Source organism: Ornithodoros turicata, chromosome 6 (assembly GCF_037126465.1).
Source record: "Ornithodoros turicata isolate Travis chromosome 6, ASM3712646v1, whole genome shotgun sequence".
Lineage (NCBI taxonomy): Eukaryota > Metazoa > Arthropoda > Arachnida > Ixodida > Argasidae > Ornithodoros > Ornithodoros turicata.
In genome coordinates, this window is record NC_088206.1 from 62,242,627 (window position 1) to 62,266,348 (window position 23,722).

The 23,722-nt window shown below is 43.7% G+C and overlaps 2 protein-coding genes across 2 annotated transcripts; one reads left to right on the plus strand and one right to left on the minus strand.

Annotated features, from left to right (window-relative positions):
• Nucleotides 1-675: 675 nt before the first annotated feature.
• Nucleotides 676-9,269, minus strand: LOC135396921 (uncharacterized). Its single transcript, XM_064628159.1, has 7 exons — nucleotides 9,037-9,269; nucleotides 7,047-7,178; nucleotides 6,040-6,180; nucleotides 5,775-5,853; nucleotides 5,040-5,170; nucleotides 4,872-4,972; nucleotides 676-4,182 (listed from the first exon to the last, which is right to left on the minus strand). The coding sequence occupies exons 1-7, from the start codon at nucleotides 9,107-9,109 to the stop codon at nucleotides 4,129-4,131; spliced, it is 711 nt and encodes a 236-aa protein (XP_064484229.1). The 5' UTR covers nucleotides 9,110-9,269; the 3' UTR covers nucleotides 676-4,128.
• A 962-nt stretch (nucleotides 9,270-10,231) lies between these two features.
• On the plus strand, nucleotides 10,232-22,525 carry LOC135396920 (uncharacterized). Its single transcript, XM_064628158.1, has 8 exons — nucleotides 10,232-10,604; nucleotides 12,669-12,695; nucleotides 16,636-16,776; nucleotides 16,850-16,987; nucleotides 18,604-18,682; nucleotides 18,888-18,988; nucleotides 20,007-20,077; nucleotides 21,065-22,525. Exons 1-8 carry the CDS (start codon nucleotides 10,418-10,420, stop codon nucleotides 21,125-21,127), a joined length of 807 nt encoding a protein of 268 aa, XP_064484228.1. The 5' UTR covers nucleotides 10,232-10,417; the 3' UTR covers nucleotides 21,128-22,525.
• The last annotated feature ends 1,197 nt before the right edge of the window (nucleotides 22,526-23,722 follow it).

Genomic DNA, 23,722 nt, shown 5'->3' on the forward strand with positions numbered 1-23,722 from the left:
AGCTTTACCCGTGCTTTTTCCCTCTTCCTGGTGAACCGGCGCACCCTGCCTATACGCGTGCTTCTTTTCACTCTTTCTGGTGGTCCGGCTTACGCAAATGCACCCCACCTATAGGTAGAAAGACGTATCCCACTTTTGTCACCCACTGTTTCACCTTGTATCGGCTGAGTACAGGGCGAGGCCCTGATATAGAGTAAAGCATGTCTTTGTGCTGAGTTCATTTCTGCATTCATCCCCAATCTAATTCTGAGAAATACCCATTATGATCGTATGTGCTCTATGCGATCACCTTATGAAAGGTGTAGGAAGTTATAGAACTCCAGCTCGGACATATCCAAGTCAAATGAAAGTCAGATTTGTCAAAGGAAAAATCAGGAATTTCCTAAAGCAGGGCCATCTTACATGCATCTTTGTCACAAATTTTTGTTCAGATTCAGGTACACGTAGACCTAGGCAAGGAAGCAAGAGGTGCATGAACTTGTAAGCAGTTGTAAGAGTAAGCAGAGAATTTACTCAATCTGTCGAAGCAGAAACGCAGTGTTATTTGACAAATTGTGCTGTTGCCTCTAGGAATATATCCACCTTTTCATAGAGGATCTGACACAGAAATAAAATGCAATACTCCAGCTAGTACGTATTGGCTCTGTACTATTCATAGCAGCACTAGAATAAACAGCAGAACATTCTATTTATTTCAGGTTCTTGTAAACAGCAACAGTTTGATTTTGGAGGGAGCAAAACTGTAAACTGTATGAGCATGCACACATGTACTGCATGTGAAAGAGCAAAATGCATAGATCAGGTGGAAGGATGCTACATGTAAAAACTGACTGCACATGGACAATGCGCTAGGTGCATTTACATGGCACAAAAGAAGGTTACAATAACAAGAACACAATTATATGAAAAGTTCACTGGAACGCTGCAAAGGAGACGTCTAAAAATATGTCACTCAGGCCCTGACGTTTTAACTACGACTCTTTGTAAAGATGCACAAACACGGTACACATTAGTAATGAGGCCATATCAAGATGAGGTAATATTTAAAAACTCTCGCTGGACATATCGGAATACTGGACATCCAGTTTCATTTAGGCCCACGGCAGAATTTACATCCAATTCTCGGTGCGCTAAAAATGGCTATGTACAGCCGCTTTGGCTTCGGCACAACACGATGAGTTCGGAAATGCAGTCTCTATTTGGCTAGGCTTTACCACACATAGGTACACATGTATACACATATTTCTACAATACTGCAATGTTTCTTAAACGTGCTGAAAAAAAAAAGAAGCAAGAATCACAGCATAAAGAGCACAAGGATTTTCGCACGTTGTCACGAAAAATCTGCAACCAGTTATCAGTACCGCCACCGTGAAATAATTTGAGTAATGAGTACCATAAGTTGCTACATGAGACTTGTCACACTGTTCTTGTTAAGCACCAATGTTAAAGAAAGAACTATTGCGTAGTGGTAGCACATAGGGGCGTACATGACTTAAAGGGGAACTCTGCAATTCTTTTTTTTGTGTGTGGGCGTGTGTGACCTGCAAAGAATTTGGTGCATTTTGTACGATAAAACATTTGGCAAGAACAGCTTTAAAGCTGCAGAAAAACCTTTAAATGGACTTTACATTTTTCATAATTGCCTCTTCCCTGGGCTAGTCCTCTCTGTGTGTCTTGCCACAGGTATGGTGCACGTGCTGTGCATTTGCAAGCGTCCTAGGGGCAAGGATTGCCGATACTATGAGCAGAGTTCCACTTTAAGAGCACAACCAAATATCCAACATTTAATGCTCGGTAAACAATGCATACGAAAGCTCTAGACAGATGGAAGATACAGACAACAAAGATATAGCACAATGCCAGATATCCGCACGGGGAAGAAAGGGGGAATTTGTGGCACGTTGTTTTGGGCCATAAAAAATGTGGGCCACCACCAGAATAATACCAGTGACCTAAACCCCACAAGCTTGCTCGAGCACCTGCGGTTATACCTGAATTCTCGAGAACCACGAAAATATAGGAAAGTTGTTGAGACGGCTATGGATCTCATATAATTTCTCAATGAGTACATTAACAATAACAAGTTTACATTCAAAGTATGTAATGGAATATATTGGCTCTGCCTGCACATACTGGTAGCTGTTGGGAAGAATGCTTTTCTCTTTACATCAGGCACACATCTATAAGGCTGTTAGAGAGACACAAAAATCGAAAAAATCGCTACGTGTTCGCTTATTCGTTCAAAGGTGGAGCCTCCTTCCAATCTCTGGCTCTTGCAAAGGGAACTCGGAAGTATACAAAAATACTTAAAGAGGCTAGTTATCGTAAGATTAATAGCATTATTGGTATCAATAAATATTGTGTACGTCGTACACAGTGTGATATTATATTGTGATATCATAATAATAATACAATGTTACATTACACAATATGAGGACTGATCAAGAAGTATTCAGTATGGGTTTATATTTAAAAAGGTAAAATACTTACAAGTTTGAAATGTTGTCACCATCGACATAGCCCTCTTCGGAAGCCACACACTTAGTCCAACGCTTCCTTGGAACCGGTAAATAGCTGCCTCGTCACATTCATTCGAATTTCCCAAATGTCCTGAAAGCTTTTTCCCTCAGCAGGATTCTGACTTGGGTGGCTTAAAAATTGTGAAAAATCAAAATGCATTCGAAAGACAGATAGATTTCAGGATATTCGGGAGATTCAAACGAATGTGACGAGACAGCTCTTTGCTGTTTCCAAAGAAGACTTCCACTAATGTTTTGGACAGTGGAAACAGCACTGGGCTAAGTGTGCGGTTTCCGAAGGGCAGTACCTCGATCGTGACCAAGTTTCAAACTCATTTCACCTTTTTAAATATACATCCATTCTGGATATGTTTTGATAGGCCCTTGTATTATATTGTAAGTGTTAGAACAACACATACATCTCAGCATTGTCAGTTGTACACGGCGTTTTTCTATGCCAACGTGGGTAAGGAAGCTCCACATTTTAATGATCGGGTAAATGGGCACCGACCTTTCCAAAAATTCACTGAAATGCAACATCGATTCGCATACGTCAACCACAAGGACATCACCACAGACGACATATAACTACGAAACAAATGTTGGACTCCTATATAGTTGTTTACCGGTACATATATGTCAAGATGTGTACAGGAAGAGAATTCTAATCACTGGTCACATTGGGTGTCTAGGAAATTGCACCATAATTCCATATACATATGTAGTGTTGGGATTGTAATGTATAATTTCTCATGTTTAGTGTTCATGGCTATAGTCTTGGACCTCCTTGAGGACATTGCGAAGTTGGCAGAATGGCACAACAATTATGGTGACTGGCTGTTTCCAGATGGTGGAGGTATTGAGACAAAGAGACACTGAGTATTTCTTGGGCTTTCTCGAGGAATGTCCGAGACGAGACGCGGTATGCACAGTTTGGCAGGACCAATGGCGCAAAAGGAGTATGACATCAAGATTTTGTTGCAGCTGCATTTGGTAGAGGTTTGTGGCACATGCATGCCTGTCACCTGTGTCTTTTTGTTTTTTGTGTTTGGCTGTCACACGCGCGTAGAGCTTGTACGTGCCTGCCCGTTGTGTACTTCTGCGTGTCATGTCCTGTCATGTTCATTTCTTTTTCATGTCATGTGTGTCATGTACTAAAAATACCTCGGTGCGAGATATGGCACATATAAAAATCTGTAGTCATAGCTCGTGGCGTCATGGCTTATGTGTCGGCTGGCTTTGAACTTGATGTCATATCCCTTAATATACAGTAAGACGGTGGTTGTGTTACATTCACAGAGTATTTTTGCCTTTTTTGTGTGTGTTTTGGGCTTCATCAATGGAACGGAAGTGAAACTTGCCACAGTGTTTCATAGATGATTTGTGAATAGATGAATTTTCAACAGGTTTTTCACGCTACGTACAATAACATATCAACGTAATTGTACACCTAGTGGAAGAGCTGGAAATGTTCAGGCTCGTCAAATGAGAATCGTGCACAGAAGGTTACGTGTGTGATTGTGTTTTGGTAGTTGCAATTTTTTTACACTGCACATGACAATGTGTGCAAATGAGGAAATGAGTGTGTAATATTTTGGAGGACATGTTACACATGGGGGTTGTTGGAAGCAGTCGTCTCATTGTGATTTGATGATTTCTCCTGAAAAAAGATAAAGCAACATGAAAGATAGCATCCATCAAAACAGGGCACAGAATAAAATGGCCAAAGTACAGCCTGCCTTCTTTATCTGAGACCTGCCTATCTAATGAAAAATTTGTTTTCATCTGCTCATATTTGCTGGACAGACGAGAAAACATTACGGGCAGGGACAGATCTAGGTGGGGGTGATGGTGTGGATTGCTCCCCCCTTCCCCCTTCTCAATTCTGTCATCACCGACTACTTCAATTGGTGTTAGGCAGCGTATGAGTAGCATGCTGTCCTAGATCACACACAGTGACTTAGTGGGACGCCCCCCCCCATCGTCACCACCACCACTTAATCCCCAGAAATGTGTGGTAGCACCCCTTTGTTTCCCACGTCCCCTACACGTCCCCAGCACATCCCCTACAGGAGCACCTTTGTTATTTCAGCTTTTAGACACACGTTGGAAATGATATATAAAGCTGTTACACATAACTGCAAAAATGACCCCCACACCCAAACTTTTTGCAATACCCCCTCCCCCCGTGGTCGCGATTCTGGATAAACCGCGTGCCAGAACCCCCCCAAAGGAATAGTGGATCCGCCCACAAATACGAGTCATTAATCTTCTTTTTTAGCACCTTGAAAGCGAATGATAAAGGAAGAACAGACAATAAAAGCTTAGCAACGAGAACACTGACGGTACCTTTCCTTCGTGCGACTTGGTAGCCACAGCCGAGCGGGTGACACAAGGGGAAGGAGTGCTCTGTGACGTGTGCGCTTTTGCAGCTTCCACGTAGTGAGGGACTATATAGCGGAAGGACACAAAAAATTAAGCGATGCAACGGGCGTCCCCCGGCGGCCTCGTACTTACAGTATGTCCTTTGTCTGTAGATATTACTCACACCAGAAGCTGCAGCACCAGCATCGCTATTACCTGTAGCAAGCTCTTGGAGGTTTTCAGCATTGGAGCCCGAATGTTGCTGTTTTCGGAGGGCAAGTTGTCTGCAATGACACAAAAGGCACAGAGGCAAGGACATGAAGAAGAAGGCAAAATGGGGGACGGGACAGGGATGGGTTACATATTGCGATTTTTGTTTTTCATACTTGTAAATAAACTTTGATGAAAGGGGCACTAATGCTTTTTTTAGTTCCGCGTTAGCGGCGCGAAGCAACTGTGGCTACGAGCAGCATACAGACGTGGATAGATGGAGAGAGGGCAGCAGGAAGGACTGGGGTGGGGGGTTAGTATGCAACCTGGGCCAACTTCAGGGGGAACTGTGCCGACAGTCGTCTGCCGGAAAACCCTATGGAAAACCCCTATGGATTCGAACCCACATCACCTCTCAGTTTCGGCGTGGGAAGCGGTCATCCTAACCACTATTCCATGGGAGCTGGTCAACCTTATTCCATCAGAGCTACTACAGAATACATCAAAGCTGAAAGGACTGTCAACTTCGTCCAATTCCAGAAGGTAACTATTTTTGAAATTGACAGACACATGTTGATTCAATGCAATAGCAGCTCACAGAGGTTGCACTTGGGGACAGGAAAAGTGTACAATGTGTAGAAAAATGGAACATTTACGAAGGGCCGATTTGTTACTTACACACAACAGGCGAGTAGGCATATGACGACAACGGTAACCGGAATCACAGCCAGAATTCCGAACCCAAAGGACGAGGTTCCTGCATTGAAAATGGATACTCAGTAAGGACACAGAAATCACCGAAACGTCAGTGTTGAATGCGGGAAGCACACGGAAATGGGCGATTGGGGAACCGAGTGAATTTTAATTGGCCAGAAAATTTAGAAACGAAAGAAAAAGTACTAATCCTGTAGGGGTCGAGAGACTTCTTCTCAGAGATACTCACGGTGGACGCAGTTCCAGCCGCCGTAGGGACTTTTCTCCTTGGAGAAGCCATCTTTACAGTGACATTCCCCATCCCAACAGTAACCACGGTAACACTGGTGGTCGGTGAAGCATTCCCTCTCCTCCTCGGCCAACTCTGACACTGAAACATTGTGGATAAATACTACGTTAGACATCCAGAAATGCAAGGAAAAAAACTCTGATATTGTATACCTGAAAACAGTGGTTTATGCAGCATCTCAATGGGACGGTTCCTACGAGTCCTCTCCATGAAATCCCAAGCAGCACAGCACCTTAACCCAATATTGGACCAATATTGGCAATGTCGGCCTATTACTGGACCAAGATTGGACCGATTTCAGGCCAAGATGTTGTGCTTCTTGGGATGACATATATGTATGGCTTTCCGATTCAATCAATAAATACCTCGAAACCCTGAAACCTCAAGCAGGGGGGGGGGGGGGAATCCATCATTACAGTTACGTCGTAACAGCTTTATGCCGACATGCGCCTAAAGTTGAAATAGCAAAGGCTCCCCTGTAGGAGGTGCACAGGAAGGAAAAGAAGGGGGTGTCTCCACACATTTGGGAGGGGTGTAGGGCGCTCGGAATAAATCTCTGCCCGAAAACATACAAGAGGCTTTGAATTCCAGGAACCCCTCCCCCCACCCCCAATACACGCGCACCCCTAAAATTCCCAAAAGATCTTCCAGCAGGTACAGGTGTGTGTCTCCCCCTCCCTCATACACTGTCCCAACACCCCCTAAGATGGAAATCAATCAATTGATTAATTTCAATAAAAATTCTTGCACGAATCCTTGGGGTGCCGGTGGGGACTTGATGGAACGAGACGCTAAGGTAACTTCTCCGCAACAATACTAATATCGCAGTGAAGCAAGCTTTACAATCTAGTTCGATGCTAGATATGTTGGAGAACGAGAGTTATCTCCGTACGCTTAATAGATATCTTTTGATTGATTGATTGATTGCTTGATTGACGACCAATTACCTTTACTCTTCGTACACTCCTGTGCGTTCCTGGATACGTATCCAGCCTGACAGGAGCAGACGCCGTCCTTGCAGAAGACAAATTCCAGGTTATCACAGTCGGCGTCTTTTGTACAGTAGGAACTGATTCCTCCTACGAAAGGAACGAAAAAGAAACACTTTATATATAATCTTCACTGCGTTAGAGCCTTTAAAGTAGAAAAAGGTAACAGAAACGAAAAAAACAAACAAACAAACAAAAAACCGTGCTATACCGGAAATATAGCAGGTAACTAACAGAAACAAGAAACGGGTAACGAACATTCCGAATACCTGAAACAGAAACGGAAGCGAAAATAACTGTAATAATTCGGGTACTGCGCAGGACCGGATTTATTGTAATCCCTTACTGCCGTATCACGTAGGTAAAATTTACGAAATAAAGCTGAATGAAGCGAACTAAAATTAACGGAGGAAGTTAAATTAAAATGAACTATATCAAACTGGTGCATACAAGTAAATAATATACTATAGTAAATACAAGCAGCACAGTTCTTATGTGCTTATGGTGAATTGCAAGTTCCAAGCATGAGTAACATTCGTGGGAACCATGTTCATATTCGCTGTACAAAGATGTATGTATATATATATATTTTTTTTTAAGAAAAAAAGTATTCGCTTGTGTGCACGGGTTCCTAAAGCCCTCAAAACAGAGTTCATATTATATACGCAGAGGTATAATCTCGTCACGGTCTGAAAGCTTAAAAAGAATTAAAATAAAAGAGATAAGGAAAACAAGGGGGAGGGCGGTACCATTCAACCGAAACAGAGGTACCAACAGTAACAGAGGTAACACAGAGGCGTAACAACAATGGTAGTAACCGAAACTAAAGCAACAACAAATGTGGGCCAATATCAGAGGCGGTATAACGGAATGAAAGGTGCCGTTACCTTCACAGCAATACAAAAGGAACGGGTCGAATTCATCGGTTACGTCGATCGTGATGTAAGCGCGAAGGAAACCGCAATTTGCGCTTTCCCTAATCTCTCCTCGTCCAGATCCGGTGGTGGTGGCGCCCATAGTGTATCCAATCATCACGTCTAATCACCTGCGGAAGCCAATGGGAGGCCGCACTGCTGTGTCACGCCTCTTGAGAACAAGAACAGAATGGAAAGCGCAAATTGCAACCGATGAACTCCGTTCCTTTTGTACTACTGTCAAGGCAACGGCGTCTTTTGTACCGCGAGGAGAAAGCTCTTAACACTTTTAGAAAATAGGACAGAAATTACTTTACGTACCGAGTTAACCACTCAATATTTATTGCTGATCCCTGCATGTGAAGGGCATGGTCTGGAGCTTTAATTCGATCCACTCTGAGATTAGAGTTATTCGACGAGGAGCTACGCGCAACTTTGTACTGAAAACTGAGAACAAAATGACTTGGAAACGTCAGAGATTGTTCGACATTTGCGAATATAGATTTTCATCCGGGCATCAAAACGGCGAATAAACTTAAAATTTGCATTCGCGGCTTACACGTGCACAAAGATTTGCACTTTCGTGCTGATGTTTGTGTATTACGAAAGCTAAACACAGCAGGAGTTTTCAACTACTACAGATAGTTGTCTTAATAAATCTCTGCATATCTCAATAAAAACTGTAATTAAAAAGAGTTTCATTAAAACGATATTAGAGACGCTACACAACCGAGCTCCATCGAGATAAAAACAAACAAAACAACAACGCTAGATACGCGATGGAGTATTTCCCGCCAAAATACTTTGCCTCACGTTTGGCTTGCAAAGTATACGTCTGACCTTTGATATTTCGAACGACCCTGTCGGCCCTGTCTCACAAGAGTTTCGGTGAGAACAATTTCACAAACGAAATAATCGCAATCGGCGAGTTCGACAAGGTATATCAAAGATGTCATCGTGAAAGTTGCGCAAAGCCTAATTGCGTCTAAGCGCCTCTGCTCCTAGCATGCATGCAACAGACGACAGCAACTTACCGCCATAAGCCAGCCAGACTTGCTCTAGCAAGTGGATAAAGTAGATAAGCCTCAGCGGTGAAGCATTCCTCATTTAGGTTTAAAAACCTACGAATCTCGCTCGAAACCTTGTTTTCTCCGTCTAAAATCACGAATATTTCAACGTGCACGCGATAAAAAGGACATTTCTGCGTCTATTTCACCCAAGTGTGGGTAAAGTTTCGTCACGGTTGCACGCAGAAGACATGACGACATTTGGCAGATACAAGCGCGTTGATGTCGATACCGCTCTGGTTTCCCAGTCTGACCTCCTGCGGCGCTCGAACGTATTGTACACGGCAGTGCACGCAATCAGCGCAAAATATGTAAGACGAGCGACTTCCAGTTTCGCGAGGCGAGCAGTAAAGTCTGAAAGCAGACAAACAGTTTGGAAGCTTGACGTGGGCGACATATGCCCCTGAGTTTAGGGTAACAAACGTACAAGACAGGAGGTCCTGCGTTGTATATTTGTTTGTTCGTGCCCGTGTTTCACGCCAAACTCGCAGATATGTTGCCCACACGAAGTTTACACCAGCTCGCTTTCATAATCCCTTCGTGCTCAATTTGGAAGCATCGCTTCCTCCCGGCAAGCTGGCTTCGCTGCCAAAAGAGTTATATTGTGGCAAAGCCACCTTCGGGGAGAAAGTAGACAAAAACAAACTTTAGAACTACGCGGCTGAAATACAATACTGTGAGTGCAGTTACCTAATGTTTATAGTGCTCGAGTTTGAGAGTTCGTCGCACAACAGTTGTATTAATAATCATCCCAAAATATATTACATTACGCAGGGAAAAGCACTAAACTAAAAGGCACGTTCGTAACTGTCGAACAGTCGTTATCGTACAAGTTCGCATTAAACTCCCCTTGGTTACGAAGAACACATCAATTCCTCATCCCAACTTCCCAGAAACGTGTCAGGGAGACGCTTAATAAGAATCAATTCTCTTCGCAGAATCCTCTAATGTTTCTACCGAAGTCGAAATAGACCCATTGATCACTACCTGCGATACCTGGAACATCGCGCACCTGCATTGTTGATTCTAGCGAACAGTCATGATCTTTACAGCGTATCAATATAGGTCATGGATTATTTTCCCGCAAATCCCTTGTTGCCAACCGCTTCCATTCGCAGCCTAGCAACCCTGTGTCGTGTGCGAGAGACGAGAGAGAGCGACCCCACACGACAGCAGAAGCAGCTCCTCCATTCAGAAAAGGCAGATGGATTACCCGCCGCTGCTGTTCTTCCACCTCATAGTCCCGCCGTTTCAGCGTTTCGTGGTTTAGTTTCCGTTTAAAGTAAGCAGACGGTCGTCGCATAACCCTGTCGTCTGCTAGCTACAAAATGCAAACGAGCGCTCGTGGATGAATAGCAGCGGAGAGCTGTCTCTCTCGCTCACTCCACCGCCTCCTCCTCGCCCTCTTTCGACCCAAAAAAGTGGCATCGGCATCGCAAGGGATGACAAAGTCCCACCTGAATCTGGAATGGTGACTTTGTACGGTTTAGTGTTGCTCCTGATTTCACTTCTGGAGTACGCCCAGACTGCATTCAGTAAGTAAATATTTACTCCCTTATCTAGTCGCCGTTTCAATCGAGCGAGAGCGTCCTGTTTTAAGCCTACAGTGTTCCATTAGCTCCGATGCTTGCGGAGAGGGTGAGCTTTTTTTTATTTCTTTTTATTAAGGGGACCGCCATGCCATTTTCGCCAAGTGGTTCTCCTGTAAAATAAACTCGGTCAGAGGAATAAACGATGTCGCTTGAGCACGTTACGACGGGGGCTGCTACTTTAAGTACAGTTTTAGGTGCGTTTTTGGAAATTAGCTGCGAAATGCTTTTCGTAGAAGAGTTATGGCTAGATATTCATGCACGTCTTCTGAAGCAAACTTGCAAAGACGTCGTTAAATATTCAGGTTACTCGTTGTGGGGGGCGTATATAAATGCCCGAAAAATCGCTACATATGGTTCGTGGAGAAATGTAGTGAATCAGAAGGGGCAGTGTGGCTTTCTCTTACGAAACATAAATTATGTAAACATAACTTCAATATGAGTTTCTATCGTTAGCAACGCGATAAATTGTACAAAAATGTAGCTAGCAAATGGCTGAAAAAAATATTGTGGTTTAGCGTTGAGTGACCAGAATGAATATGTATTTTCCAAGAAGAGATATTAGGGATGAACTGATCAATATATTATAACCATGGCGAACCTCGTTATGTTTTCACGGAGTAGGTGTTCTTGAAATTGAGTCTTGGTAAGGAAATTTATCATTCTATCAGTGTAAATACTGTCTCTCTCCTTAAACACAAAGGTATGCGTCGATTGGAATAGCGTTAATGAATTTGTTAATTCGTAAAACTGGAACAAGTAAATACTACGTTAGATATCATGCTGCACTTAGGAGCAATATATGTTAAATTGATTTCAGCACCTTAATTTCTTGTTCCTTAATTATATCCTTAATGCCTTCGAGGTATAAAGATCTCTCTCTCTCTCTTACTTTATTTTGAACCTCTTTCCACAACGCTTTTAGTTCCGTGCAAAAACCGACAACAAAGCTTCCTTAAACGTGGAACACTCCAATTTCCACTCAAACGAGACCATTAAAGTTTGTCAGAACAAGAAAGTTCCTGACTGCAGTTGCGAGTCATCTGTAATTCACGTGATTATTTTTTCATCCTTCGAACGCAAACAAAACACAAAACGGTCGCGATAAAAATGAGCTGCAAGCAATTTAGCCTAGTCGCTCATGCTTCAAGAAAAAGTATAACAGGTACACGCGAGTCTCGATCTCACGCAAGACTCGCTTTCCTCAAAGCATAATGCGTAGCTCGTGAAGGCTCTTTCCCTGCAAATTATGCCTTCATCGCAGTGAAGCCAGCTATCCGAGGCGTCTCTCATTTTCCATAATGCTCCATTGTCGCGGAAGGCACCGAATTAAAACCACGTTACGCACAAAAACCCACAAGGACTACGACCCCGGGGTACCAACCATAGAAGCGGCAGACGAAGCGGAAGTGACGTTCCCGTCACACAGTGGCCTACATCCGGGAAGAGCGGGCGCGTGAGGAGGAGGAGAGAAAATGTCAAACGGCTCCTCGTCTGTTTGTATTTTCGCGCAGCTTCGAAAAGGGGCAAAGCAAGGCGACTGAAAGTTTCTCTCCCCCCCCCCCCCCGGCAGCGTTCTCAATTATTTAAAGGCGCTCACGTTTACGTTGGATGCGTTGAATTAAAAGACTGTGCGTGATTACTACCGAGTCAGGTAGCGCTTTCCCATTTAAAGGTGCAGCGTATTCAAAATGTGATTAGGGACAAACGTGACGCCGGGGAAGCTAAACCTTTTCTATTTTGGGACCGGAACCAGGGGTCTGTGTTTAAAAATGCTCATAACGCGACATTTTGTTTTGCTTCTCTGCAATGTTAATGCATTATTGCGCGCTTTAGTACAATGCATGATTCTTGCACTTAGGTGTCAAATTTCGTGTTATTCGATTTCCAAGATTACTTCCCACGGAGGTTATTTCGGTGTGTTACAACTGACACCTGACACCCACGATAAGGGCTTGTGTGAACGCCTGTGTAATCTTCTCTAATCATTGTACACTCGTTATTTTTCAGACCACCAGGCTTACAACAAGGAACCAGGTAAGCTATCACGTTCTTCATACAGGTGTCTTGTAAGCTAGTTTATGACCGCACATTTAATTGCAGTGGTCATCCTCAGAAGTCACGCGCACTATCTTTGCGAAAATAAAGTTGCTATAAATAAACAAGCGAAAGAGGCAAAGAACGTAAAACGCATCCCATGCATTTGATCAGCCCATTCGAACCGAAGGTCACTGTCGTCTGCTTCGTTTGTTTGATGCACATGCAATGACTTCTAGGTGGCGCGGCCTTGCATTAGGCCGCGTGGTCGTGAAGAGTGAGGGGAGAGCTAATGTATTTCCTCCTATCTTTTCGCACTGATATAAATTTCTATGAGGTTCGCTGCATTATTACGTTAATCAACATCTCGACGCAGTTTTCACCACTAAAACTGAAACGGAAACCGAAACTGAAAGCGCTAAAACTGAAGAAGAAATAGGAAGAGAACTAGGAGGTATGAAGCATCAATAGCAGAACACGACGTGTCTGGTTGTCTGGTTGGGGAAATAAGAATAATATGGAGAGGTTAGCGCAACCCTACATTCGGCTGACTACTCCTGCGCGCTCAACGACGCGTCCGGGTAATTTTTCTCCATAGTTTGCTGATATAAGCTATGCAAACTGTACAATCGTTATACAAATGTACTGGTGTTTGCCAACCTGCAATCGGTTGATAGGTTCACATATTACTCTGACGACAAAGTGCTTCTCTGTTTAGTCGAGGCTAATGTCACCCAATGTATGCTAACAGAGAACAAAGTGCATGCTTTATATATAGAACATAAAATTCGATTTTTTTACTCGGTGCCCCGTTTTCATTCACTCTGCGGGTAAATTGATATTCCAACGGGAAGTGGGTTACTAGCGAAAGGTTAGATGTAAAGTTTGCGTAGGGAAGCAGAGTACACGATCGCAATCACCGTCGCAACGGTTATAATAGGGGCAGGGACTTCCGCGGAGCTATATGGCGTATCGAGAGCCGGTGAAAAATAGTTATCGGACATCTTTTCGTGACAGCAGCGGCCAAACGTTATTCTTTGTTGCTCGTATTGATCATTGAAGACAAAAAGCACAGGGCCATATAGCGGTAAACATTGTATCCGTTCGTACATTGCAGGACGGAAATTTGCTTTCTTTTTGCAGACGACAGCGACAAACCAGGCGCCAATTGCCTATCTACATGTGGGAGGTAGCAAACGCTTAGTTATTATTATTTTCATTATAAGTTGGTTTATTCACTGCATACACCGAAGTTCCGCCTGGCATTTGGGAAGCCGTATCAGAATAATGCCATTATTAGCAGCGAAATTTAAAAAAAAGAAGTAATAGAAGAGATGGAGAAGAATTCTCCTTGTAACGAAAGCAGACGACAAGTCTTTACGCCGAGTTCAACCATCGTAAACCAGCAAACACTAATGTAAATAACCTGTTGGGTATCGTAACAGGGTTCCCCGCGTCCACTTAGATCATTCGCGTTCTCTATTTCATGATTTCTTTATAACGTCTGCGTCGTCTATTTCTGGGGGTAATCAAACAATCAGGTACCTGTGCAACATGCTCGCTTTCTGCATTGGCTGGTTGGTTGACGTCCGGCGTTCAGGAAGTTAGCTGTGTAAATCCTGTAAAGCGTGCTCTACCTAACGATTCCAAGCGTTAGAGGAAGCCGACTTGCTCTTGGTGCGTCATCCCTGTAAAGCGCGCTTCACCTGACGTTTTGGAGAACCAAGAACCCAGTTTGTTGAAACCAAGCGTTTGAAGCGTTTGTGGGCAGTGCTACTCATATTTTGTATTATAATACACATACATAATGCTTCCCAGAAATCAGTATTATAGTACTAATACATAATACTTATATGTGTTACACGAATAATACTGGTCATGCACTGATACAAAACTGGGGGTTCTCAAGAACGAAAAAAGCGGAAATATGCACAATTTGTGCAGTAACTAATTAAGACTGTCATACTCCAATTACATTTGAACATGTTCTCAGAGGGACAGTCTTGTAGTGCATGACTATTCGGTCTTAGAAGAAGGCAGGTAAATGAAAGTAACTCTCTGATCTGATGAGATAGTGCTGACCTATTTCGAGCACAGTTGACTTCCTACTCGCACTGTGTCGATCTTGATTTCGTTCAGTCTGGACTGTAAAAAAATGGGCCGTTGAAAATTGTGTGACAGTCCGAGATGCAACTGCCTACAAGGGTGACTTTACTGGACGCTCTGTTTGAGACGACAAATGCCTTGTAAATATGATTACTCATCCGTAGAGACGATAAACTAGAAGGAATGCGGGAGAGCGCCCATTAACCTCTGGTCCTGAGGTCACCCTCTTCCGGAGAATTTGGAGTAGGGGAATAATAGGGGGCCGTTGTTGTCCCAAAAATATGTGGGACACAGCAAAATTACTGATACAGTGCAGCATGTGACACTTGTACGTCGGACTTACGACTTCTCAAAACGTTTTACACCTTTCAGAGTATCATAATACATGGAATACTTCAATTTTTGTGTATTATAATACATATACAAATACTTTCCGAGGATGAGTATTATGATACATAATACAAATACTCAAAAGTATTACAGGAATAGTATTATAATACAAAGTATTACTATTACTGCCCACTCCTGGCTGAAACCAACCTGCTATTTGAGCGTCAACCCTGTAAAGCGTACTTCACCTAACGCTTAGGAGCGTTAGGTGAAGCAGACTTGCTTTTCGAACGCCAACACTGCAAAAGCGTGTTTCACCTGACGCTTACAAGCATTAAGTGAAATGGACTGGCAAAATAGTGACCCAAACCGAAAGAATGACGACAGTGTAGGCGTAGCATTCAAAATAAAGAGAAACATACACAAGAATGACATGGAATATAACATCGAGTTCCGCATAAACCTGGCCAGCTGTTTGTCATCGGTAACTTCACGAGTATACAGTGCTTCAACAACGTGTCACAATATGGAGCAGGACACACAATTTGCCGAGTTTATCTCTCCCTTAACTGCTGCAAGGAAACACAGAGTAGCCTCATGTTGTACACTGTCGTAAAGGCCATATCACCACAGGCAGCACCCGTTCTTTTCTTTACTATTTCATTCCACGCACATCCATGGACTGCAGCCACCTTCCACGTGACCCTGTGGCAGCAACTAACCTGGAGTTGTTTCGCACATCAGTGCCTCAGCTATTTTTATCGTAATATTAACATGTCTCGCATTTCATGCACTTTCCCCCTTTTTTTTTCTACAGTTCGTGTTCTTTTGTACTTTCTTTTTTTGCTTTTTGTATTCTTTTCCCTACTGTCCTCTGTAATGCATTCTGCGATTGAGGGCACACGAAACGAAGTGAAATGAAGTAACATAGTGCTTCATATCAATCTTCTCAGTGCACAACATTTTACGGAACCCTGTCAGTAATTAATAATGATATATAGAAGTCACTGAAAAGGTTAGCCAGCTGTGGGACTCGAACCCACATGCTCTGGATTACCGGTCCCTAACACACCTTCCGGACGACTTCCAAGGGTGCATCATCTGAAGGGACAAACCAACCGCTCTCTCTCTCCCCCATCCCCCATTTTTTCTCACTCATACACACATTCATACGACGGAATCGACGCAAGCGGCATCAGTTGAACATGACACAATTAATGTTCTCAGGCTGGAACACATAGAAAGGACAAATACATACAAAGCCTCAAGCGCCTAAGAAATTAATTCATTAATTTCTTACTTACATGCTTCCTCATGCTTACATGGATAATTAATTTCTTAGGCACTTGAGACTTTGTACATTTGTCTTTTCTATGTGTTCCAGCCTCAGAACATCAATTGTCTCAGTAATTAATAACGTTGTTGTTGTTCTCTTTGAAATTTTTTGTACATGCAAATCTGATTCCTAAATGCTGTTTTCTTTCTCTTTTATTTTCTAACACAGAGCGACGTTTAGGAGAGACATGCCTAACCCGTACCGCGTGCGAGCTGGGAGACGCTCACTCCGACTGTGTCCACTGGCAGTGCCAGTGCAAGAGGGGGTTCCGGATAGAGTTCCTACACGGACTCCCGGTCTGCGTCACTGGTAAGGGAGAACCACCCTCCTCGAACCTATCCCCGGGAACCCCTTCCTTCACCTTACTTAACTCTCCTTGCAGGGTTCTTCCCAATGCAGTGTTACTCACACAGTCAGTGCAAAGAGATGGACGAGCATTCGCAATGCGTCAGTAATGTCTGCGATTGCGAAAGCGGTTACCAGAGGGAGCTCATTTACTGGAAGTACGTCTGCAGACCAGGTACGCTATAAAAAAAACAAGCGGCGTGTCCTCTGCTCTTTTTTGCTCGTGTTAGTGGACGAGAGTCTTGCTATTGACACGAAGAGTAGCATGGATGGATGGATACTTAAACAGACGAACCAAACCAACGCCGTCTACATATTGACAGCTAATGGACATGACGTAGTCATCAAGGGTCTGCCTATCACTGCCAACGCCACCTATGAATGAATGAATGATACAGCTTTATTCTCCAGAGTACTGTATGAACCTCAACACTAAAGGCTTTCTGACTACAAACCTAGCTACAGAGAACCTCCTTGGTGTCTCCTGTCGCTCATTCGCCGACACGTGGAGCTGCGATGTCGTCTGCTTGAGCCAGTTGTAGCAGAGAACTTCGCACTGCACGACCTACTAGATTATGACGACCATGTTGTAACCGGCAAACCATATGAGGAGCCCGTCCGCACGATCCGCTAGGGGCGCTACTCATCGGCCCGAGAGATCTAAATCATGATTGGACAATTTGAATTTTGAGCGCGCAGAAGCGGACGTACGACTAGCAGACGACAGCAACAGCTCCTATGAAAACGCGTAGAATGATGATGATAATCAACGTTAGAATGAAACATCTTCCGTGGAACATCCACCGCTTGTAAAAGAGGTAAACTAAGGTAAGCTGAAGTACAAAATACTGTAGAAGTTGAGGAAGCAATAACCGGGCCGATGAGTAGCGCTACCGCTAGCTTCCAAATGCGGCGCTGGGGAAGGGGTGCCTGTGACATGGAAGTTATACTCTACTAGGTCGTGCTTCAAATCACGACCTACTAGATTATAACGACCATGTCGTGGGCACCCCTTCCCAGCGCCGCATTTTTGGAAGATAGCGGTGGCGCTTCTCATCGTCCCAGTTATTGCTTCCTCAACTTCTACAGTACTTTGTACTTCAGCTTACCTTAGTATTTCTCTACAAGCAGCGGACGTTCCACAGATGTTTCATTCTGAGGTTTATTATCATCATCATTCTACGCGTTGTCATAGGAGCTATCGCTGTCGTCTGCTACGGTAGTCGTATACATACGCTTCTGCGCGTTCAGAATTCAAATTTCCATCGTCCAATCGTGGCATGCCGATGAGTAGCGCCCCTGGCGGATCGTGCGGACGGGCTCCTAACAGGGGTTGCTGATTGTGACATGGTCATTATAATCTAGTAGGTCGTGCTTCAAACACAGGCTTTCTGTGGCTACCAGTGGCTGCTCATGCGGCTGATTGTGACTAGTCTCCGTAGCTATCCGGTGAAAGCACAGCCGTGGGGACAAGCCAGCACCAGCCACATGGACAGCCACTCGTAGCCACAGGCTCGCTGAACTGAATCGTCTGCAGTGATGGACTGAAGCAGACGACATTGCGGACTTACACGATCACGTAGCGAAGAAAGAAGCCATCGATCGTGCTTTGTTTATTTCGGAAGCACTACATATATTGACCAAACGCGCATGGCAGGACAGACGTAATCTAAAAAGAGTGATGCAACTTGTAGGAGATGCACACAGACACACACAGACACAAGTTCAGATGTCGATGATGGTATAAAGGTTTGTTGCGAGTTAATGTAACGCCAAATTATTACGTTGCAGAAAAGTCGGACAAGAGCCTCATCATCTTCATCCTCAGCTTCACGCTGCTTCTGTTAATCGTTGTTCTTCTCTACATCGGGTAAGCAGAGGACACTGGGCCACACGCATTACTTACCCGCTGTGAAGTAAAGTTAAATGCGTACAAATATACAATCATACAGATAAATATACAATAAACATGCATTAACGAGTCTCAAGCACATTTTAAGAGACTGACGCAAAATAGATAAAGAGAATCGAAAAAAAAAAAAGCGTCTTTGGCTTCTGCACCTTGTATATTTCAGGAAGCACTATGTGCAGTCCGAATGTGCAGCACCACGCAGTCCTCCATGTCCAACTTCTTCAGCAATCACGGGCTTCAGTGGGTCCATACAGGATTCCGACAGTAAGGCCTTTCACTCACACACACTCCAGATCACGAGGGGGGGGGGGGCTCCTCAAAGCAGGCACCAATGAAGTCGGCCCAGGACTTTGGACATCATTTTTCGCGCTCCACCATAAATCATAAATGTGTTCTTTCCTTGCCCCTAAACGTGAGGGAAAAAACACGTTTTTGGCTAAGCGACTACAGAGACCTAGAAGTGTGCCGTTTTCTCGGGAGTCATTTAATGCAACTGATGTTACCCTTGTTCCAAACTTCGGTCTTTCATAACTAAAAGTTTATTAGTCAAAATTAATTAGGACAACGCCGCAGGATGTTGCTAGAGCGGTCATGAGGTGACGCACCTGATCTGCCATGTATTGCCATTTATTGTAATTAAAAAAGAAGAAGAAGCCAAAGCAATTTCCCCTGTTTTATAAACTTCTGTCTAGGTCTAGTCAGCGCAGACACCCTGAATTACTATGGCATACAATAGAAGAATAAAAAATGTATAATGCTTCTATCGGGCCATATAGCAGCGTAATATTCGATGAGCATGTGAACACGGAAGATTTTTGACACAACTTCCCGGAACAGTGGAACAATGCAGGAACAATCAAGGAATCATGAGCAATGCAGGAAGCCGTACACATAAAGCAAGCTTGTTTATGTCGGGTCGGAGCTCGTACCTCTTTTTTGGGGGGGATTTGGGGATTCAAAACGAGACAGCGAGCACATGTATCCGTTGAATAAAGTACCAATTTGGGCATGTTGGTCATACATGATAAAATCGCTAAAACCAGTGCTAAAAACACTAAGAACGAAACAGGACGGACGCACTGCGTCCATCTGAAGCGTCCTGTTTCGTTCTTAGTGTTTTTAGCACTGGTTTTAGCGATTTTAACATGTTTCCGTATCGCGGTCTAGACAAATTCGAGACAGCGAGAGAGTCCGGTCAACTAGAACAAGACAACAAGAACAATTGAGAATTTCTTATGGCTCATGTGTTGTACATAACGAAGAAACGTTTTTTTTTCCCTAGGTCCGGAGTGGGACCTAGTCGTAATACCGAGAGCAGTGCGACCGCCTTCTCCTGTTCTGCCTTCCAAAGAAGTAAGTATATGAAGCGGACGACAAACCCAAAGCCAATCCAAAGTCGATAACAATCACGAAGGACCGAAAAAAAAAAAAAAAGAAGGCGGTTCCCTGTTACATGTGAGACATTAAAGAAGAGAGCTGTCGATCAAACGGTTGAGGAATACCCCCCTTCATCCTAGCCAGTTCTGCCTCCCACTTATCATTTCCGATATAAGGTGATGGCGGTGAGATAGAAAGCAATGACTTCTGCGAATCACGTGACATCAGTTCGGACATAGTATAACGCCCAAACGAGGACAGCGTACTTTTCTTCACACTTCCACTTCCGCCTCTTTCTTCCGCATTCTTACCACCGTGATGGAACCTCTAGGATGCGGTCATAAAAGAAGCGCTTAGCACCTTAATTACGATATCGACATCAAGCCGAGGCAAATGTAGACTAGCAGTAGCATTTAACAAAAGATACAAAGCTGAGGAAAAACTAGATCAGGACTATATAGCAAGCCTTGAGTCTTGGTTCGATGCTCTCCCTATTATTTTGTTTTTCCCGCCAACATCAACATCTTGATTCGCTGCGCTTAGAGTCACTAAATAAGCTACGGTTGAGAGTATCGACACTGAGTTCCAAGAGCGAGCATGCGCCATCTTGTCTCCGCGCCACGTTAGCCACGCGCATGCGCACTGCGCACGATGCCATCTATCGTGCGCGGGTGAAATGTTCCTTTCGTTTACAAGCAGCAGTTGACGGCCCTGAGCTCACCGCGACATCTTCATGGCGCTCTGGCGGACAATACATGGATTATCGCACAACAATCATACAGGCTTCTCTATCCCACAGCGAGCATTATGTTAGCCGTCTTTGATCATCAACTGGGGATGGTACCGGTGTGGAGTGGAAACAAGATGGCGCTCCTGCTCACCCTTGGACCTCAGTGTCGATACTCTGCAGCGAACCTTATTTAGTCACTCTAGCTGCGCTCACGGCATAACCCACTTTTGCAGGACCTTCCACCGAGTTACGAAGAAGTCATGCGCTACCTTTCTCGTCAGTCTTCCAAGAGATGACGCTCACAGCACCATGCGTGGCTACACACCTATCACTGACGACCACGTGCTGCCAAACGGAGACCGAAAGTGCGCCCATAGGGCGTATACATTCTCCACCACCGGCATCGTCATCAGTGTGTCTCCCATCGTCCACTGGTGGGTGCGTTCCGACTAAGCCTACACAAATGTAACGGACATCAACGGTGCCCCTCTTCGTTTTTGCAATTTATTCTAGATTATATACGAACAGGCACCGCGATGATGATGATATTTGCACACAAATTTCTAAGCCTACTTGTTCCGCTTCCGGGCAGATTTTTGCCTCACATAGCCACAGCTGAAGAGCCTGGTGAAAGACAAAGCTGAGGTGCTGAGCATTTCGATTGCAGAACAAGTGCGTGGGCTGACTTCACGGACATGGAAACTTTTGAAGCCTTACTTGTGGACATAGAAGCAGATCCTAGCTTCCAAGTTGAAAAAAAAAGAAGAAGAAGAAGACAGTGCTGAGTGTTATAATCGTGGTGGCACTGACTGACTGACCTGTCGATGCTTTCTGTTACGAGAATCATTCCAAACGTAATCTCCATGGAACCTTTACTGAACTGGACCCTTCAATACGGTTTAAACGAGTGCTGAAAACAGTGTGCCAGTGTCGCTCGCCGAGCAGTTTGCTGAGCAATCTGCTGAACAGTGCGCTGACGACACAGAACAGAGTGTTACATACAGGCTCAATCGAACCAGAAGTGCTACAAACGTCCCGTCTCTTTCTCTCTCTCTTTTATAAAAAAGAAAATAACCGAATTTTCGGACTGAAAATTCGGCCTGCATCAAACTCCTCGAGATACCACAAGCCTTGATACACAGACTGCCACCGCTTTTCGAGGTTTTTGTTAGACACAATGTGCAGTGACTTCGTTTGGTTTGTTGAGCATGATGACGTCACTCGTCAGTGAGAGGGCGCCACTGGTAAAGAGACACGAACACCTTCCGTGCAAACGCGGCATAATTAATGACCGACCAACATTCCTCTAACCTTGCTCGAGCCAAAGTATCCACTTTAGACGTTTAATTAAACAAAACAATGATGTCCCTGTTAGGGACGTCTTCCTCGCGTCTCAGTAAGCCGAATTCGTTGTACTGATGCGACCAACGTAATTCGACATAACAATTATGTTTACAAACCATTCTGTTTCCTGTTTGTTGTATTTGTTACTTTTTAGTGGTGCAAATATAGGCGCGCGTACGAAATGTTAAATCTGATGTTAAATGTTCATGAAATGTTAAATCAAATTCACTCGCTCTGTGTGAGACAAAACCTACCATTCTCCAAGCAACATGCGGTGCCATATTTGCGTTGCTAATGTAAATTATGAAACCTAGAAAAAAATTAACGTACTAATAATTACAATGATTAAATGCGGTACATTAAATCCCCATACACTCCCGGCAATAATAGTTTTTTTTTTCTCTCTCTAGACAATATTTATTACACTAAGTATACGCCGCATGCTCTCTATCATGAAACGTCACCAGTCTTTCAACGAGTAAATCATGTTTATTCCACCCTATAGAATAAACGCTACCAGTAAGCGTCGCGCGAGGTACGAAGACGTTACATTAACGTTAGACCATGTTCACACACATTGTTACATGAATGTCCTTCGGTTCCAGCCTCCTTTCTGATGATAACCGGTTCGGATGTTCGCCATGCTGTGCTCAAACTATCCCCAAAACAGGGAAGGTCCCCTTCCGCGCGGGACTTCTCCAACACGTTGTTATATGCCTTGCAATGTCCTTTCGATTGTAATTGTGGCGTCCCAATTGTGACGTCACAACTACTACAGATGAACGCACGGCAAGTGGAATGATTACAATTAGCTGTTACTCATCAATGTACACATTCTTGCCAAAGAAACTGGTGCGAAACATGATGAATAAAGTTTCACTTTGATAGAGTAAGTTTCTTGGTGAAATTTGGCGTATAGGAATACATTTAAAAAGTAGCCCTCGCAATATTTAAGAAAGACGTATATGGAATTTTCTATAGATGCGAGGGGAAGATCTGTAACGTCGAGCTCCCACAGGATCACTTCCTATCTTACCTGTGGGCTAGCAGTGTACGTACATATAAAAAATAAAAATATCGTTCTCAGATGCTGAAAATGTAGATAGGAAGTACTTGCAAGCAGACATGTAGAATATAAAAAAAAGTATTTAAAATACGATACTAAATACTGAGCGCAAAATGTATTTAAAATACGGTAGAGATAGTTAGAAATGAAAGTATATTTAGAGTAGAGTAGTAAATACTACGAAAAGTGTTTAAGATACCTATAAGATACTCAAAAAATAAACAGCCACCGAAGTGTCAAAATATGCCTGCAAATTAGACATATGCTTTATTTGCACGCATAGCCAGGTTCGTTTCAAAGTGCTCATCCGACAACGGTCCTCTCTTCCTTTGAAAAACGTTTGAACGTTTGAAAAAAGAATGCCCATCTGAATATTCGAGAAAAATGAAACAGTAATCAGAGTACTAAGTAGTAAATACTGAAAAAAGTATTTTAATTACAGTACAAATACTTTTTACGAAGCGTACTGAGCGAGATGCTA

What these genes read in the sequence shown, in the direction of transcription:
- LOC135396921 (XM_064628159.1), bottom strand. Translation starts at nt 9,109, where the DNA reads ATGAGGAATGCTTCACCGCTGAGGCTTATCTACTTTATCCACTTGCTA. An exon ending in GGAGTGTACGAAGAGTAAAG is followed by an intron (nt 6,181 to 7,046) that starts GTAATTGGTCGT and finishes ACAATGTTTCAG; the next exon opens with TGTCAGAGTTGGCCGAGGAG. An exon ending in CCAAGTCGCACGAAGGAAAG is followed by an intron (nt 4,183 to 4,871) that starts GTACCGTCAGTG and finishes ATCTTTTTTCAG; the next exon opens with GAGAAATCATCAAATCACAA.
- LOC135396920 (XM_064628158.1), top strand. Translation starts at nt 10,418, where the DNA reads ATGAATAGCAGCGGAGAGCTGTCTCTCTCGCTCACTCCACCGCCTCCT. An exon ending in GGCTTACAACAAGGAACCAG is followed by an intron (nt 12,696 to 16,635) that starts GTAAGCTATCAC and finishes TTTCTAACACAG; the next exon opens with AGCGACGTTTAGGAGAGACA. An exon ending in CTGTTCTGCCTTCCAAAGAA is followed by an intron (nt 20,078 to 21,064) that starts GTAAGTATATGA and finishes CCACTTTTGCAG; the next exon opens with GACCTTCCACCGAGTTACGA.